This window comes from Lissotriton helveticus, chromosome 11 (genome assembly GCF_964261635.1).
Source record: "Lissotriton helveticus chromosome 11, aLisHel1.1, whole genome shotgun sequence".
Lineage (NCBI taxonomy): Eukaryota > Metazoa > Chordata > Amphibia > Caudata > Salamandridae > Lissotriton > Lissotriton helveticus.
This window is the reverse complement of record NC_136072.1, coordinates 464,422,967-464,443,376: the sequence shown is the minus strand read 5'-3', so window position 1 is coordinate 464,443,376 and position 20,410 is coordinate 464,422,967. Positions and strand designations below refer to the sequence as shown.

Below are 20,410 nucleotides of genomic sequence, written 5' to 3'. Positions count from 1 at the left end.
TATCAAGAGAGAAATAAATTTTGTATGTCACCAGGAATGTGCCTTTCTTTCTCTTGTTTTCCCAACGCGACTGAGCCACGAATTGCGAAGTAAGTGGCTGTGAGCCTGTGGTTACGATCGAGCGAGCCTGTGGCTGATTCCAGCAACTGATCGAGTTTACACATGCCCCCTCCGCGTTTTGTCTTTGCAGAACTCAAATTGAAACGGAGGAGAGAAAAAAGAAAAGAGAACCGCTTCCACACATAAGACGCCTGCCTCGTCTTGACCAGGTAACAGTGTGTCCATAACCCCGCTTCAAGTGCAACCTAGGACCATTATTAAACTGGCTGACTGAGACGACACTCTCTCTCTTCCCCCAGACAGGCGAGTCAGGCAACCCTGCGAGCGCACTTATACACCCCAAGTAAGTCATGGTGGTGATTGTATGGTTGCTTGCCAGTATGCGAGAGTCAGTGTAATTCATGTCTGATTTTGGCTTTTGATGGTTTTTTAGATTGGGATCACTAGCCTTCCAGCTTGTATCGTCGAGCGTAAGGTAGGTGAGGACACTTGAGTTTCGGGCATGGGCAGTGTAGTGTTTATTAAAGTTTCCCCCCCACAATAGATTTTTGTGCTTTTTCATTACAGATTGGTCCTGAAGAGAACTACGCAAGAATGGTAGTTCGAAACGCGTAGACCCTGTTAAATAGCCGAAAGAACTTAGAATCCAATCATTAACTAGGAAAGATTGTAAAGATTACTAAAAATATTTGGCTTTTTGTCACTGGAGAGTGAATCCAGTGAGATATTGTTTCGAATCATTCATGTTTTGTCGTGAGTTTGTCTTGTTTGTAGTGGATTGAGTGGTGTATGAGTGAAGAACGAATGGTGAGCAAGTTGTACTACACTGTAAATATTGAACAAGTTTTGTTATCACTGTATATGATAATTGTTGTGCACTCCAGGTTTTTAACATTTGTATCAATTTATTGAAATATTATTTTGAAATAGAAGTGTTCAAATGAAAATGCATAAAGATTAAAACAAATGGAATTCATTTCTCTCAAAACATATTGTTTCAATTGTATGTTTATTTAACTGATGTTATTTTGAAAAATTAGTGGCATTTGCAACTGTTTTGTTCTTTATTTCTTTCTCTTGTGGCAAATGTTGCAGTCAGTATTAACTATCACTACAACTGCAGATGCAGGCCAGGAGGACACCAGGTCCTGCCAATTTAGTAATGAGAAAACAATAGATTACAAGATGTCAAACGAATCTTCCCTTTTTCATGCATCTACTTCAATGCCTAGTTCTAATGTGCTATGGTCAGTTTCCCAGTGGTGTCTATCCAGTCTTAGTTGAAGTAGCCTACGTGTAATAATCCCCACTGCACAGATCCAGCCTGAAGGGTATCTGTTTCTGTTTCTTTGGTGCAGCACTTATCTGATTTGTTGTGATCCATGTGCAAAGTCAGTGGTGATTGGCCAGTGTGGAAATGATGTGTGCCTAAAGAGATGCAACACATGGAAACATCCTTATGCAGAATGAAAAGCCTTTTTCCAAGAATTAGGCAAAAGCAAAATACTATACCTCTAGAGCCCTTTTCTACCCACAATGTACATTTGCCCACAAGCACACACCACCTACCTTGTCCTCAATGCTGGAGAGAAGAGGGACCAGCAGGTTCAACTTCGAAAGTACCGTGGCCGGGACTGAATCTCCAGATTGCTGCAAATATTCAGAGAGGGAGTCAGAAAATCGTAGATTTTAATCAGAGCTGTCCCATTCATGATAACTTAATAGTGATTGAGTGCACATTAGCGGCAAGCGGCCATCATGGCTGACTTGCCTATGTGGGACACCCTGCTGGAAGGCAATGGAAGCTTTTGGGGATGAAGAGGGTGAGAGATGCTCAGTTCATTCAGTCATGAGTGCAGCCCTGAAGGAAGCATGCAACTTCATATGTACATAATTTGTTGTTTCACATACATGATTATCCTGCATACTGTCCTAGACCGTGAAGTAAATATTGCAATAGGGTTTCTTCAAAATTTCATGTAGACCTCAGCCAATGCAATTGGAAAATAGTGCTGTGAAATTAAAAATATGTTTGGGAACTAGAAAACCCTGCCCCAGCTCCAAAAAGGGTCAGTCTTGTGCAAGATGGGCTCATGTTAAACCACCCAGGGCCTCTTTTAGTTCCCAGTCACATCTGGGCAAATACACTTAAGAGAAGAAAAGACAAGAAGATAAACAGTTACAGTAGTACTTACTACTGGGAGGTGAACAGGGAGAAGGGGTAGATTTTTGTGATTAAACACAACAGATAAATGAGGCAGTCCTACTTGGTATTTCATACCCACTGATTGACAAAGCCTTCTCCCCAATCTCTTCACAAGGTCTGGATATCAAAAACTGTATGGGCCAAATACTGCACATAGTTAACAGGAGGGACGAAAGGAAAGCTGCCAAGCTTGGTGTGTAAAATTTGAGGATGTGATCTGAACATATGGCTTCAAATCAGAACACCACGAACTTCAATGTCAGCCTTGTTGCAGGCAATCAGCAAATCTCATGTAGACAATCTTTGCTCTTATATATACTGAAATTATAATTCAGAATCAAACATTATCCTTCCAGTTTCCACACCCCTGATTGCACCCCCTGCACACTCTATGGGCCATACGTATCAAACTAATTTGCATTCGCGTTTGCGATCGCAATTTTGCCAAATGGTATGTATGATGCAAATCTGCGGGCAAAATAAGGAATCGCAAAATTTGCGATTCCTTATGTTGCGATTGGATTTAAGGAATCACAAATTTTGCGATTCCTTAAATGCAATGTAAGAGGCACCAAAAAAGTGCAAAATGGCCTTAAGGAATTGCAAATTACCACCAACTTCAAGTTGGTGGTAATTTGCGATTTCTTTGAAAAATGCACTTTTTACTTTTTTCAAAGTGCAATGTGGCGCACATACATGCCCTTAGGGCATGTATGTGTGCCACATGTGCACCCATGCTTATTTCAGGGGTGCAACAGGGTGTCCTTTTGACACCCTTGCACCCTTGAAATTGCATTTTCGATTTGCGATTCGCTAATTGCTAATCGCAAATTGAGAATGTCTTCCCATTCATTCCTATGGGCCTCTAGGCCAATAGGAATGGATCGGGAGGTATTCCTTAAATGCGAATCGCAATTTGAGATTCGCAATTAAGGAATATGTAGGATTCGCAACATTTATTGCAAATCCTACATACATAGCATTTTGCGATTCTCAAATAGCGATTCACAAAAAAACGCTATTTGAGAATCGCAAAATGACTTTTTGATACATATGGCCCTAAATCCATTACTAAAAGATGCAAAGTGACATTACTCAAAAAATGTCGAAAATGGATGCACACACAAAACGTGTAACCAGAGGCGGGCATGTCAAGATGCGGGTATCTGATTGAATGGCAGTTACTCTCTGACACTTGGCTGATTATGAATTGCCCATCTTAAATGTCTTGGGTTGAATGGATGTCATTTTTATAATTCATCCTATTATTTCACAGCAACTCAAACTTGCTGACACTGAAAGGAAATGAAGTGGCTTGCTAAAGAACACACTGCTTTGAGGGCTGTGGCCGACAGTGTAGAGGAGCAGGAATGAAGCGTTGAGGTGCCTTAATCCCAATGTCTGATCTGAACCAATTGGGCCCACTTACTGGTGAAAGGGAACATGTCACTGGGTCTTGATAAGGAGTCAACACATACCAATTGGCCATTCAGAGAAATATGTGCCTCAGATGCTGCTTGAATGGTGTGAGCCCACCTCAGGACAGCACTGTAAGGATCAACTGCAAAATTAATTATTCGCAGGTATAATCCAAAGTGGCATGGACCCATTCCCAAGTGACTTGGACATCTTCCCTGGCTTGCAAAAAGTCATCAATGCATGAGGCCGTGTCAATTAAAAGTTATATGTTAGTCAGCTGATGCCTCAATGCAGTGGGTCTACTCACTTGGGAACGCTGATGGGATGTGGGAGAGAGCTGTTGGTCGAAGAGCCTCTGCAGGGATTCCAATATGGGCAGGGTACGGTTAAGTTCACTGGAAAGACACAATCCCACCAACAAACAGTTCATAAACATGCAGGAAATAGAAATAAATGTAATAAGCAGTGACCTGTAGTCACACTCCATAGAAAGAATTTGGTTGAGACGATGGCATTCAGTTGATGGTATCTGGGCCTATCTACAACCAGCTTACAAGATTGTTCCCACTGACAGGCTATCAACTAGGTCCTATGATGGATATGTAATCAATGACTTGTACTCAGTGGCAAGTTATCTCTCCGAGCCCCGGATCTTATATGAGTAGACATTGACAGGAGATCACCCAGTCCCAGAGTTATATGCAAGGACGACATCACAGGAGATCAATTAGAGCTCACGGTCACAGGCTAGCAGAAAATGAAAGTGGATCACTGCAACCTTCATGCAATAGAGAAGTAGACCTTGACACAGGATCATCCAAACCCCCAGATTCTTTGTGAATACATCATGAGAAGGGAACATTCAGACTCCAGGGTCTTATGTGACTACAAAAATAATATCTGTTGTCCATTCCGTTTCACAATGGTGGTTCTAATATAGCCTTATAGCCCGCAGTAGCGGGCTATACCGGCTATTAAAGGCCCGCTCTAGCTTTAAAGGCCCAAGCCGAATGCGAGGGACTTTAATAGCCGGTATAGCCCCGCTATGAAGGGCTATAAGGCTAATAGAAAATTCAGCCACTAGAGGACAAAATGTTCTAACAAATAAAACAAAGGCCTTTCGGAGCTAGAGGGGGTTTAAATCCCCTCGGGCTCCGAGAGGCCTTTGTAAAACAACATTGGAATGTTGCTTTGCGGGCTTTTACCAGCCTGTAGAAGCTCGGAGCACTCCATTGTATTCAAGGAAGTGCTCCACATTCCAATGTACTGATATAGCCTTAGAGCCTGCCATAGCAGGCTCTAGCTGACATTAAAGACACGCTCCAGTGTTAAAGGCCTGAGGCGAGAGCCTTTAACAAGGGAGCAGGCCTTTAATGGCTGGTAGAGCCCGCTACGGAGGGTTCTAAGGTTATTTGAACATTACAACCCTGGAGGGCAGACTGTTCTCATTTGTAAAACAAAGGCTTCACGGAGACGAGGGGGTTGAAATCCTCTCGGGCTCTAGGAGGCCTTTGTTAAACATTGGAATGTTGATTCTCCTGTCTTCTACTGGCCATTAGAAGCTCGGAGCACTCCACTGTTTTCAATGGAGCGCTCAACATTCCATTGTTCTAATCAGTTTTTGAAAACAACAGCAATCCCTATGCCAAGGAAGAGCATTTTTTCTGTCCAAACTACATTCTCAAGTGCCCGATTAGTATATCAGGGGGCATTTTGCAGACAGTTTGGCAAATTACTAAAAAGGTCAGCAAGAGAAAAGATCCCCGACAAAGATCCCATGCAAGGTGCCCATTGAGAATTGAGAATTGATAGTGGGCAACCCAATATACCCTTGAGGATTTGGGCAAAAGATATGGTAGGGTAACAGTACCTTCAAGGGATTTTAATAAACAACAGAATTTAAAAACACTTAGAGAGTCGAATCATATGGGCTTAGTAATTTAACCCAATGATGCAGTTTATACAACAACAGAAATTATATGTATTAGAAGGCTGTCACTTATTAGTAATCAGTGGAAGGAGAGAGCAAAAAGGAATTAAAAGGCGTGTGTATATAGACAAAAAGTGTTTAATCTTTTTTCTTTTTTCAAATCAAATTAAAACGTTGGGTACAAGAAAAGGCAAAGATGCAGAAGGGTAAATACATTAGTCTACACAATCCTTACTACATAAATTGCTAAGGCTTTTCTACCTATTACAAAATTAATTAAGTGTTCAATGGTAGATAAAGCCAAAGTCGACGTTTCGGTCTCTATTCTTTCGTGTAGGAGACCATCCTCAGGACATGGATTTCATATCTTGAGTACCCTCGTTCTTATATGCGCCCAGACCCGAGATTCAATTGTCTAGTGCTGTTACTGGTTCGATAATTTCGTGTGGTGTGATGAAGTATCCTTATGGGAGCCAACCGGTATCCCAGATGGGTGGAGTGATTTGCACTGCAGCGGTTAACGGTTGCCGTAAATGAACCTGTCTGGCCAATCGGTTCCAGAAATCACGAATTTAAAAACAGGGTCCTCGTTATTTTTGGATAGCTATTTGATCGTTTCCAGAGGCCACAGGTTTAGAGAGAGGGTCCTCGTTAGTTTTAAAGGATTCCCTTGTATATTAGAGGGTGTAACAACACCTTCTTGTCAATGTTTTTCGAGTGAGGCAGTCTGCTCTGAGTCCAATGAGTAAGAGTCCGTCCCCACACAGTAGATGCTTCAGCAAAGGAGAAGCCTGAGAGTTGCTGTTCTTTTCAAAAACTGATTTAATCCACCCCTGTGAAACGGAACTGCACAGTAGTTATTATTATTATTTTTTTGGGAGGATTTATGCAGGAACGACCAAACTCCCTCCGCCATTGATAAAATCTTATGTAACTTCACCATAATAAGTGACCTCCCAACTCTAAATTCCCTATGTAAGACACCATCCGGTGGGAACACCTACCACAGTGGTCATTGATGTTTGCTCAGTGATAAGGAATTACCATGTTCCAGGACCTTAAAAGAGTACGGAATACAATGCGATCACCAGTAGCCCAGGGTCCTGTGTTGTGACTTAGTGGCAATTCAACATCTAGGTCCTTTGCCAGTCTGCAGCACTCATAAGCAGTGCTTTCCCTCCAATGCCAAGCCAGGCGGAAGGGCATAATGACTGAGCATCCTCCTCACTCTGGAATTATCTATCTGTACTCAGTAGGAGCCATTACTCTTAGCCCAAGGCAGATGTCCACAACTGGTGACAGCATATTTTCCTTACTCTGAGTTTACTAGTTGTCTATAGTGGTTGAGTTAAGCTCCTATGTCTGGTGAGTTCCTCTTGGCAGCAGTTCCTGGTGGTGGCCAGGTTAGAAATGGACAGACTACTAGCTCAAAGTACCACATCATATGTCGTGCCGTCTTCTCCTTACCTGTGTAGACCTTTGCAGAGACAGGAGAGTAACTTTTTCAGCTGGGGGAGGTTGCCAGTGCCAGTCTTCAACATTTCTAGGTCACAGTGTATGTGGAGACGTAAGTATTCCTGAATAGCATTCAGCTGCTCCTCTGGGATGCTGTGAGACAAAAAGGCACGGTAAGGAAAAGACACTTCATCTATAGCGACCTTACGCCCAAAGTATCCCATATACCAGTAACACTTCCAACTTCACAGATGCAAATAAAGTGAAATGCCAACAGGAAAAATGCCCCTGTCCATCAGACCACATCATCTCCAGACTCTCCAATAAAGGCTCCTACACAAAGGTGCTGCTTGAAAAGAGCTGGGTTCAGAACTAAGATCTTCTCAATATGCCTTTGTAGCACTGATTTCATGTCAACTAACACTTGAGAAATGGGATATGGACTCATCAACATGTAGGGGAGAAGAGACATAAGGCATGGTTTAGACTTGGGTGGTAATGGGGAATACAGAAGAGGTTCCACCAGTGAAAGTTTATCTGCGCCGAGGAAGTACCTCTTGTCGATTCTACCCTAGGATGCAGCACTTCCTTCAGAAATTACCAGTGTTTCCATCAATGCCCAACTTCAAATTGGACAATAATTAGTAGCATTTACCTACAAGAAGCACCAAAGTCACATTTAGGAGGAGGTCTCTCCAGTGTTATGTACAGTCTGCTGTGCTTCTGACTGTAAGCAAGCAGCATATCTATGAGAAACCACATTGCCCTTCCTATCTCAGAGAGAGAGCGAAAGATGAAAAAGATGGCCAAGAGGTGTTGGGGGAAGGAGAAGGATAGACCTGTGAAGAGGGACAGGAGAGTATAAGGCAAAGGACATGTTGCACCAGCAATGTACCACAGTAACAAATAAGGCAGCAGTATAATTCTGGAGGAAGGGAAGGGGCAGAGGCAAAAAGCTGTAGTAGGGTGGACAACCCCAGTAAAGAAGAATAACATTGGGTAAGAGGCACACCACAGGGGTACACAGGGTGCTCCTGTAAAGAAAAGAAAGTGGAGGCATGATGGACATCTCCATAAAGAAGAAACAAAAGGCAAGGAGCCGCTGGTTCCGGGGCACCTCCGTAAAGAAAAGAAAAAGCTATAGGGATAAGAAGCAGAAAAGGAGTCGGATTTGCCATTTGTCTGGTAGGAGTGATTGCAATCCGAACTCACCAGTAAACTCAATTCAATTCAATATTCTTTATTCGGATACAAATATCCATAAAAGCACATTTCAAACACCATTAACAGTAATACAATTCTTGTTAAAAAGCACGGTGCTAGAAGCTTTCGTTAAAAGGAACTTTCGATATAAAAAGACTACAATTGTGTACAACATTAAAAAGGGCATAATATACGACAACGATATCATAATTAAAATTTTCAAGTTGATAAGCAGATAACGGTGTTAAAATGTTAGCTCATTAAAAGGATTGGACAGACATATAGCAGCAACATCATGTTGAAATAAAGTGCAATTGGTTATTAACGATATTAGCAGCATAGTATAAGTGCAATTAAATTTTAGGCTTTTAAGATTTTCCGGCCTACAAATAGCGCTTTAATTGGTGTTCAACTAAGAAAATAGAAGTATCTGCGTGCAAAAGAACAATATTATGTGTTCAAGTGCCCTTAACACATTAAATATTGCTCATAGAAATACGTGAGCGGACTGCCGTTCTCAGAAACGGGCTGACACGGAACATCAGATTGTCACTTTCAAGTCTAAGAATCTCAAGGTGCGCTGTTCTGTAATCAATATTAGCAAATGCCTCAAAATATGGAATCAAGTATTGTTTTGCGTATTTTCCTTAAAAGTTACAGAAGAATAAAAAAATGTACTACCGTTTGGTTGCTGCCGGTGCCACACGGGCAGGGCATTTGCTCAAGATTAATATTAAATCCCAGAGGGAAGCAAAGTGAGTATTTTAAAGTGCCATCCCTAAGGCGAAAAAGCAGGCTCCTCCCCCAACGTCCAATACTCTTCAGAATGTATTTAGATGGCATATGCGTTTAAGGGCTATTTAACTCCAGTAGGGACATACACCTAGCGACTGAAGGTTTTAGACGCTCTGTGGCGTGTCTTTCAATGTTAAAAGATTCACACAATGCACCCATGAGGACTCTTTTATTCATACCCTCTAGTGATAATGGGTTTAAGAAGATATGTTCAAGGTTCACGCTGGTTAGGCTTTTTCTAACAGTGAAAAACCAGGGTATGGATCCTCTCTTGTCGCAGTTAAGGCAGTCTACAATGATCTCCCTTGTTAAAGTTGCTGCTGAGTTTAGCCCGATTTTTAGGCAAAATATAGCTGGGCATGACCTGATAAAATCTTCTATATAAGACAATTTTAGTTCCTTCTGACATACATAATTCGGGGAGGAAATTTGCGCCCCTAGAAGTTTCCTGCAAAATCTATTTTCCTCTCTTTGGATCCCAATGCAATTTATAAAGCCCCAGACTTCAGCGCCATATGTGGCGGTGGGGATACACTGCGATTTATAGATCTTCATTAAGGGTAAAACTACCTCTGCCTGTTTTGGTTGAGGAAGACTTAGAATAGAGTTAGTTGCTTTTAGAAACTTGCTTCTGCTATGAGCAGCATGGGCTGCCCAAGATCCAGTGTCAGAAAGTACTACACCCGAATAGGGAAAAGTGTGGGTGCGTAGTAGGCGTTCATGTCCTGAGGTTATTGAATTGATCAGTGTTTTTTGGGCCACAAGTCATTATAAAGTATTTCCTAAAATTGGTGCAGAGGTCTAGGTCTGCCATAAAGGACACAAAACCCCCAACTAAAGTGCGTGGTGCATTCGGAGTGCGGCCCATAAGGACCGCATCATCCGCATATAAGAGCGCAGGAAGTACATTTCCATCAATTTTTGGTACGTCATTAGTGAGTTCTGACAGGGCATTATGTAATTCGTTTATGTAAAGAATGAATAGGAGAGGGGCCAGTACACATCCCTGTCTGACCCCTCTACCAATAACGATGTCCCCTGAGACCTCCCCATCATTACTGACCCTTACCCGCGCCTTCAAGTCTCGTGCAAATGTGCCAAAAAGTGAACCAGAGCCTTGCCCAACCCATAGTTTAAAAGGACCGACCACAAGCGTGACCTGTTGACAAAATCGAACGCTGAGGTAAGATCCATGAAGGCCAAATAAATAGGTGACTTCTGTGCTATCGTATACTTGCCAATAATAAGATTTAAATTAAGACACTGTTCGATTGTTCCCAGTTTGCTTCTAAAACCCAGCTGGCACCGATTTACAATATGTTCCTTTTCGGCTCATGTCCTAATTTTGTTAAACACGACCCTCCCTAGGATTTTTAAGGTGTTATCAATCAGAGAGATCGGTCTATAGCAGCGAGGATTAGATTGATCTCCTTTTTTAAAAATAGGCACGATAATGCTGGTAGACCAGGTGCTTGGAATAAAGGTGTTTGTTAAGTTGTTAAAAACATTACATAAAAGGGGTGCCCAGAAATCTGGTTCGTATTTAATAAGATTGATAGAAAGCCCGTCCGGCCCTGAGGCTTTGTTGCCTACGCTTTGGTGTATGGCATCCTCAACTTCTGACACCGATATAAAGACCCTAGTGACAGAAGGACTAATTGACGTGTTCATAGTCTCGGGCGGGGCTGTGTAAATCCTAGCAAAATGTGCTTCCCATGATTCACTGGTTATGTTGCAGCTTAATGGGGTAAGGGTGAGGCCCAACGATCTCATAGTTTTAACTGCTGCCCAGAAACCGTTTCCGTCATTAAGTGTAGTGGCACAGGCTAGATTGTCCCAATGTTCTTTTAAAAGCTCGTCTTTTCGTAGCCTGGCTGCTTCTTTATATCGAGATTGTAATAATCTAACAAGAGTTACATCCCTGGGTATAGCCGCTAATGCTACACGCAGTTCTCTATTTGCTCCCGAGCAGGTACTATTGAACCATCTAGGTTTCTCACTGGTGTTTAACGCTGGCCTAGAAATCATTTGTTTGATACCAGCGCATAAGCTACTAAATGCCTCAATAATCTCTAGGTTAGGATCACTAATTGTCAAACAAGTTTCGATGAGCAGTGGGTGTAATTTTATCATATTGGCAAATAGAGCTTAATTATCAATGCCCTTCTAAATTACTAAATAGTTTTTAGGTTGAGACCACTAAATTATTTACCCCGGGCTCTTTAACGAGACTGGGTCTGGGAGAGAATCTGATTATTGTTAAAATTGGATTATGGCCGCCCTGCGTGGTACACAAAACCTCTGCCTCTGGTAAACGGGAAGACAGTCACTCCAGACTTTCTAAGCTAGACAGAGCAGAGAACCTATTATGCATGGTGTGTGGGGGGGTAACAAAAGTATGTGGGTCCGGGATTGGTTTATAGAAAACCGTAAGGGCAACGACCAAATAAGGGTTGGGAAATTGTTATTGAATTCCTTTACTGACAGTAACAATTTTACCAGTGGGGGTCGTCTAAAGTTAATAACGATGCAGTCCCCTTTGATATTCTTTTGTGAGGGTCCTACCCAGCCCACCCTGGGCACCATTAATATCTCACTGACATTTGCCACCCGTAGGCCTTTATGTTTAACTAGCCAGTAAGCGCTTTTATTCCGGAGTTGGTCCCAAGTCTCGGTTTGGTTTTTCCTTAAGGGGAGAAAGCCTGCTAGGACTAGGACATAGGGGTATGCTGCAGGTGGTAAGTTGAGAACATCATTCCTTGTCTCTAAGGGCATCCCCATGTCATGGTTGTCTGAGATGAAGGTGGCACTCGGGTTGTGGGATTGCAAGGGGGTAACAAAAGGGTTAACTGAAGGGGTGTTGCACTGCAAACGATTGCTGTTATTAGTGCACACTGTGCGTGTTAAAGGATTCTCGCTGGAGATAGAGTTGGTGAGTAAACTATCTTTTTGTTTGCCGCACATTACACTAACATTATTGGAAAGAGAGGATATGGGATTTGCAGTTTGCTGTTGCGTATTTGTGTTCGCTGCGCTAGAGGGCTTTGTATTGTGAACCCCCCCGGTTTTGCTTGAGACTTTGGGTATACTTATATGAGTATTTGATTTATTTATCAAAGCCTCCAAGCGATCTAAACGTTTCAAATGGGCATTAACATTTTTATCCACCAAGTTTTTTATACATTCATAAACTGAGTCCACTATGATGTCAATTGAGATGTCACCGGGTCTAATGCGAGTCATCTGGGCTATTGTATGCTCAGTTTGCGTATGAATAGAGTGGGTTACGGCTTCTGATGAGGTCCGATCGATGGTGGTATCAATTGCAATGTTGGTGGGCTTCGTGTTTACTGTGATCGCCGGGGCAGCCGTGCCTTGTATCCATGAGCTCAGGGCTGTGCATTGTGGTTTTAAGTGAGGTAGTTGTTTCCTCTTAGGACTGATAGGTTTCGCCAAAGTTCTTTTCCTTTTAGCCCCTGTGGTTTTGGGGTCTGGGAAGACGTCTTTATTTGGGACAATGTCTTTTGCGTGGGTCGAAGCTTGACTATCCATAAGGCCTACATTGACCTTGTTGCCCTCATTGTTTGCCAACTCGTAACCGCCTTTCTGAGTTGGTGAGTGTCTGATGGTGTTAACGATTACATTTAGTGTCAGAGGGGGGCCAGGGCAAACCTCCTGCTCCTCTTTTTCCATCAAGGGAGGTTGGTGTGTCAACAGTCCCAAAGATAGTCGCCTTTCTGTTAACTCGATGTCTGTGGGAGACAATGCTGACTGCTCTTTCTAACATGCTGTCTATGGTGGCGGTAGTGGTGGGAGGGGAACCTGGTGTGGTGGTGTGTTTCCCCATATCACAGTATCTGATTAGCACTCACCTCACTCCAGCAACACAGCAACTTCGGCAGCACCACTCAGGGGTGGCCCAGCCCAGCCTCATACGGTCTCATATGGGCACACGCCCAATCGCGTCCCGCTCTGCGGGAAGCCGCCGGTGTTCTTATCGAGCTTCCGGGCGCAGGAAGTGGTCGCAGGGGTGCCTGGGACTTGGAGTCCCCTTTCGCGCTGTTTCGGCTGTTTCCCTCATGGTGCCGCGATCAGCTATGGCGGTGCTGGTGACTTTCGAGCCGTTTCCCTCACAGCGTCTGGATTCCTCGGGCTTGCCGCGATGCGGGAAGCCGTCGGTGTTCTTATCGCGCCTCCAGGCACGGGAAGTGGTAGCAGGGGTGCCTGGGACTAGGAGTCCCCTTTCGCGCTGTTTAGGCGGTTCCCCTCACGGTGCCGCGATCGGCTATGGAGGTTCTGGTGATTTTCGAGCCGTTTCCCTCACAGCGTCTGGATTCCTCGGGCTTACCAGTAAGATTAACCAGCAACATTAAGCCCTTCTTCCAAACACAGAAGAGCGTCAAAAAAGCTAAAGAGCCATTGTGGAGGGAGACAGAACTAAGAAAACATAACAGAGCTACCACAATGGGGCAAAACACCACAGCATAGGTTGCAACTATTTAGGTCTTCATGTAGAGGGTGCCATATTCATGGTGCCAAGTAGAAGAAGGGGAAAACAATTTTTTTAGCCACATTTGTGGTCCTTAAAACACCCTTGGAGTGATTGGAAGCACAAAAACTTGAAATCAAACTTAATTGCCTCCTATACGGTCTTCATGAAGAAAATGTTCGCTCTGTTGGTTAGATGGACTCCATCTTTCAAGGAAATATTAGGTGTGTCAAAATGTTTGTTGTTAAAAATAGATCGCCTACTCCAGTCTCTGAGAAACGGTGACTATCCTTATTCATATTTTTTCAAATTTTCTGTCAGACATTATAGGTTGCTAGTGCTACGAGTGATGTTCGGTAGTGAATGGAGAACAGAATGGTAGAGGATGGAAAAGTTGAACAGGTCTGTAAAATTTAGAATTTCTGTCAAATATAATTTGAAGCCCATTAGTATTAAACAAATTGCCACAATGATTAATTATCGTGTGGGAATGTTCACAGGTTTTCATTTGGGCAACACCTGGTTCCACCTTATACTACATTAACCCCGCTGAGTGATGTTTCAATTTGGTAAGCCTAGATCAAAGTGAATTATATAATGTTTTGCATAGGTTGTTAACATGTACATCCACAAATCTCTACAAAATCCAACCTTTGCCACAGGTGAAGCCCATCCTAACACCTTCATCTGTGAGAATGATATCACTGGAATAAAGGCTGCCGTGCCAATAATCGCCATGTTTGTAATAAAGCTTATCAATCTGATGTTTATGTTTTTATAGAGAGATTCTATTGATCAGCATTTATGATAGTAAAAAAGTCTAATGACTCACCAACAACAAACAAAGTTTCTTTATTGAGCGGACTGATCACCAAAAATGGCTTCTTAATGCCAAAACCAGTAAAGATTGACACACAGCCTGAATGGGAAAAATCTGATAGAAAGTGAAGAGGTACTCAGGAAACAGATCAGCAGAACCATTGAACCCGCTGTACAAATGTAACTCTCTGTGACTTGAGGAAAATTAATAAAATATGTTATAAAAAAAAAAAGATCAGCAGAACAAATAAATCTTCAGTAACTTCCTGAACACATAGTGATTGCATATTTCCATTTGTAAACAGATCGTTTCACATTCGGCAGATGTGATCAACAAGTGACTGTTTTTTAATGTATGGAATTTGGAAAGGAAGATTCTCTGATCTAAATCTTCTTAAATGTCTGTTGAGGAAGGGAAGGTCCTTCAAGATCCTTCGGTAAATGACCTGGGGGCATATGTATCAAGCCCTTTTCCCATTCGCAAACGGGCCGATTCTCAGAATCGGCCCATTTGCGAACGGGAAAAGGCCTTTTGGGATGTATCATCCCAAAAATGTATCGCAAATGAGAGAATCGCAAACTTTGCGATTCTCTATTTTGCAATTACATTTAAGGAATCGCAAATTGCGATTCCTAAAAATGAAATGTATGAAGCACCTAAGTTGTGCGATTTCTCCTTAAGAAATCGCAAATTACCACCAACTTGAAGTTGGTGGTAATTTGCGATTTCTTTGAAAAATGCACTTTTTGGCATTTTTCAAAGTGCCATGTGGTGAACATACATGCCCTTAGGGCATGTATGTGCGCCACATGCGCACAAATGCTAATTTCAGGGGGGCATCAGGGTGTCCTTTGGACACCCTGGCACCCTTGAAATTGCATTCTCAGTTTGCGATTCTCAAATTGCGAATCGCAAATTAAGAATGTCTTCCCATTCATTCCTATGGGCCTCCTGGCCTATAGGAATGAATGGGAAGGTATTCCTTAATTGCGATTAGCAATTTGCTAATCGCAATTAAGGAATGCCAAGAAATCGCTAACTATATGCGAAGTTTTAAATACATCTCGTTTGCGATTCTCAAATAGCAATTCTCAAAAAAATCGCTATTTGAGACTTGCAAATAGAGTATTTGATACATATGCCCCCGGGTATAAACATGTGAATATAGATAGCCCTTTGCTCTACTGACAGCAGTGAAGGTTTCCACACGCATCCAAAACTTGGTCAAAGCTGTGCAAATGCATGACAGTGATGTCCACAAAGTTCTGGGCTCTTTGCAGCTTAGTAAAACTCTAGGACAGCAGAACCAATTGTAAGCTTTAACATTAGTCACATCTGTATAACAAAACACAAGACACTACCTTTGTGTGATGTTCTATAGAAAGGAAAGGAAGCATCTGTTTTAAAAATCGAAGAGTCTAGAAACTTGAGTCAACCACTGACAAGAAGAAGAATACCTAATAACTTCATATTATGGGGCCGATTCTGATTCAGGGAAAAAAGCGTCCATCCGAATCGTATCCGGAGCCCTCTCCGTACGAATCGCACACGTCCGTCCGAATCGCGTAGTACGATCCGTATCTTATTAATCCATCCAAATCGTCGCAAACCAGAAGAATTGCAAGGCTGAAACCGTACAACACGGATCCTCACAGTGAACCGTACGATTCGTAAGCATGCCGTATGACCCGACGAGTACGATCCGGACTGGGGTAGGAGGACACGATTCCTACGGTTCAGGTCAGGTAAGGGCGAATCCTACAGAAAACCACACGATCACATACACACTGTACGGTGCGTACACCCCATGATCGCAGGGTGTACGCACAGTACACCCTGCGATCATGGGGTACCGTGCGTAAACCCCATGATCTTGGGGTACGGTGCGTACACCCCATGATCTTGGGGTACGCACCGTACCCCTGCAGACATGGGGTGTACGCACTGTACCCGGGGGGGGGGGGGGGTTCCGTACCTGTTTCGAGGCGTACTCTGCTTCTCCGGACGTTTTGGTCTCTCATAAAAAAAGCGTCCCATGGTGGGTACCCGACACGAATCGTACTTGCTGGGTCGGGAAAACCTGCTTCGAACCGTACGGATGTCACGTACAGCGGGTTCCGAGTGAGAATTGTGCGGAGATTAGAGTTGTACGGTCTTTGTACGATTCGTATGGAGTCCTGCTCCTGGCACGAATCGTACTTCATCGTACGTACGGGGAGGTTTCAGGGTACGATTCGTATGGGAAAAACGCTCCGTACGGCTATTCGGAGTGGTTTTTCCCGATTCGGAATCGGCCCCTATGTGTAGGCAGGGCTTTAAGTGGGCCGGGTCGTGCTGGTGCTTAGCACCGGCAGTTCTAAAAAGCAGGTGCTGAGACGGGTCCCTTTTTTTTTTGTCCTAACTTTCAGGATGAAAACAATAAATCTTAACTCTGCAGCAGTACCACCCTGCTCTGTCTTTGATGTAACTTCAAAGAGGCTCGTTATATTTTTTTCACAGTCTCATCATTTCAGAACTGACACATTTTCAAAATTATATATAACGAAGCCATAATTGTTGCTTAGTTATCTTATGCAAATAACAACCATTGACAAGGACAAATGTCCTGGCTTGTTCTTTGTGTTATATAGCTGCATGCGATTACAGAAGCAGTAAAATACCAGTCAGGGGGCACAGTATGCTAAGCACAGATTTTTAGCTCATGTGTTTCTAAGCCATGCCCTTAAGTACACCAACCATGCCCCTTTGAGGGACCCCCTCTCCCCCCCATTTTTTTCATCCCACTTAAAGCCCTGTGTGTAGGTATTGGTTGATCTGGCCCACCTTGCTCTCTACTTGTCCATAATCACCAACTTGACCGTATTAGCATTTATTTGAAGAGAAATTAGCTTATCCAATGTTGGGCAGGCCTTAAATTGTCTCTGATGTATAACGTGGAAGTGGATATATAATAGAAGGGGGTTCCCCAGGTTTTTTTTTTTGGATGTTGGCAGGAAAATAAGGGGAATGAGAAACAACAAAATAGAACACAACAACCCCGCCAAATTAGATATCAAGGGTCCCAATAGGGATCCACAAGGTTATATATCGGGTGACATCAACAAACCATCTGAGCCATAGACTTTTTACTGATTTTTTAAACACATAATCCTTTTTTTGCTTTTTTTGTAATTTTTTCAAGTTCATTATTTTTATGAAACACATTCCATATACATACATTTTTCAAATCTGATAAAACAGAAGACAATACGTGACTCTATAGAAAAAATAGATAAAATATATACAAATGTTCCTCCCACTCACGTACACACAGGGGTAACTCACACACAATCCAGAACTTGCTATTTCATTCACATTCTCATTCATTCATACAGTGACATACAGGGGAACACCCACAGCTGCCATAGAGTGGAATAAAGATTGCTTGGGCAGGGGTGCGAATTGTGGATGCAGAGCAGATGAAAATATATAGTCCACAGGGACTAAGTTACTGCTGTCCAAAACGTTCACGCCAACGCGCGTTTCGGTGTTAGGTGCCAATGTAGGCCACACCTTCTTCAGGGCGGGGGTGTGTACAACCAGAGAGGAGAACAAACAAGTGGGTGTAGATGGATAATGTGGCAATCAGATTTATATTGGTCCACTGCTACTAGTGATTCGGGAAATATTCTAGATGGATTACTGAAAAGAGGTTCCAGAGGGTACTGGGTGGGATAAGTACTCTTCCTCAATCGCCACCTGAAATAACAGGGCCAAATCTATCCTGCTTCACAGTTTTGTGGGGTCAAAGTGGTTTACTAAAAACGTCATGAAGTTATAGGGTGAGTCCGCTCCAGTTAGCTGGCTATTCTCTTCCGGTTAACTCCGACAGCTTAGCGCGATTATTTCCAAAAGTAGGTAATAAGAGATAGCGATGTTAGCGACTGTTTCCAGTCGCTAACATCTTGGCACGCCCACTTTGCATGTCATTAGCGATAATTATCGCTGACATGCAAAGTGGGCCCCAAGATGATCGCTATCTCCTAATAGCTGTCGCTAAATGGTGTTTGCGACAGCTAGGTAATAGGGCGATAAAATTATCGCTGCTTTAGCGGGAAAAATTCCCGCTAAAGCGGCGATAAGGCCCTTGGTAATATGCCCCTGTGTTTATTGGATTAAAAGCACAGCTGAATGTAGCCTGAGATGCCAATCTCTAACAGTCTCTGTTCATGTTAGAATGTTCCAAGTAGATGGGGCATGGTCTGACGCCAGGCAAGATGGCAGCTGGCTAAGGTCGCTCCGCCGGACACTCGAGGACTTTCGCACTGACATGTGGCGTCTGTGACCTGTCAACTTTGGAAATGCTGGGACTTCTTTTGTGAGCATTTCTGGATTACAGCGGCATCCTTGTAACCTGCGATGAGCCTGTGTAACGCATTTTCTTTCTGAAGATGTGCTGCGCGTTTCCGTGACTTCGAGTCGCGACCACCATTTTGTTTTTTCTACTAAGCCTACGCACCACAGGCATCGCCACACTTATCTGCATCACAACAGATCTCTAATATAATTTCAATGTGTCACAATGTATATAACTGTACCGGAAGCCAAGGATATTTTTACTGCCTCTTAGACACTTTGACATGTTGTGCAGTCGCGGTAAGTCCATATAACGCTTCATCATAATTAAATATGTGGCGCGTCACCGTGACTGGTTTCGCGTCTGCCATTTTACCTGCATTTTTCAAAGCTTTTTTCTGGCACTGCTGCTTACCTTTTAGTGCCAGAGGCTGTTTGTTTTTCGTTTCTAGTTCTATACTCATTCAGTAATGATCCTTTACTTCAAGGCTCCTGCTACCTTTGATACTCCTTCTTCCACATGATATTATTGAGACTTTTATTATCTTCTGATACCGCTTCTATTTTTACTGCCTCATTCCATTTCACCCAATTTTTTTTACGAATGCAAGCTTTTCATATAACGCTTTACTTCAGAGAAATGTGTGCCACATCTCCACATATGGTTTTATAATTGGCACTATTTAATTTCAAACTTATTTTATTGAATTTAAGAGCAAGAGAAACAGGCAATGTAAGGCGGTAAGCATGCAGTAGACTTATGTAGCGAGCGAGACAGACAGGCACGTCTTCTCTATGAATCCACAAACAAGCATATACATCACGCCTACATAGGAATGCGTTGCCATAATTGGCACTATTTCATCAGACAACCCTGAATTACAAATGAATAAAGGGCTGATAAGAGGTTTGAAGGGGAGTTTTGAGTGTGGTTAATACAAATCAAGAGATGCTGCTTTGGTCATGCGTATTTTATATTTTTCACTCGTGCCATATAAAGTATTACCACAAAATAAGACCAATGCCATTTTTGTTTGATTTGATTCATATTGAACTTTTCCTTTTTCTTGCAAAATTGCATTCCCCAAATATGCCTAATATCAATTGAAGAGTTGTTAATATATATATAATCCCCAAATAACTCATTAAATAAAGAGATCCATAAAAAAAGCTTTTCAACATAAAACTGCATATAACTTACAATGAAATGAGAGCCTAGCAGTTAGGTTTCGCATACTCTCATCCTTCCCAGCAGAACCGAAACAATTTGCTATTGCTCTCACTAGCATCTAGTGTTCCATTAAGCATACATTTCTGCCAGACTCTATTACAGAACTGGTTCCAACTGTTATGTTGCCAATATCCAGCATCAGAGCATTAAACTCCATTACTATCATGATCCTCTATCTTTTGTGGAATGGTGTTAACTAGCAATTTATCAAATCTTCTGTAAGAGGACAGAAAAGGAAGAAGGGTATCACTGATTTTTGTATTAGGTGCCCACAATAGGGTGAATATTCTTTTCTGAGCCCACCCACAATAGAGCGTGCATTCTTTTCTGGCCCTGCTGGGCCCACCCACCTATTACTGCTATTAGTAGGGAGAGGGTGGCGTAGCAGCCAAAGCGACTGGCTCATGGTTTGATCTCCAGTGCAGGGGGCATCTCTGCTCAGCCCAATGTGACTCTGGACAGCAGCT

The 20,410-nt window shown here is 42.8% G+C and overlaps 1 protein-coding gene across 1 annotated transcript in view; it reads right to left on the bottom strand.

Moving 5' to 3' along the window:
* The window catches only part of INPP5D (inositol polyphosphate-5-phosphatase D), an 809,167-nt gene that overhangs the window by 431,713 nt on the left and 357,044 nt on the right, over positions 1-20,410 (bottom strand). The window contains exons 5-7 of the mRNA XM_078666020.1: positions 7,083-7,223; positions 3,993-4,080; positions 1,630-1,710 (exon numbers count right to left, since the gene is read on the bottom strand). Coding sequence (XP_078522146.1) covers positions 1,630-1,710; positions 3,993-4,080; positions 7,083-7,223 — 310 coding nt within the window. The remainder of the gene's footprint in view (positions 1-1,629; positions 1,711-3,992; positions 4,081-7,082; positions 7,224-20,410) is intronic.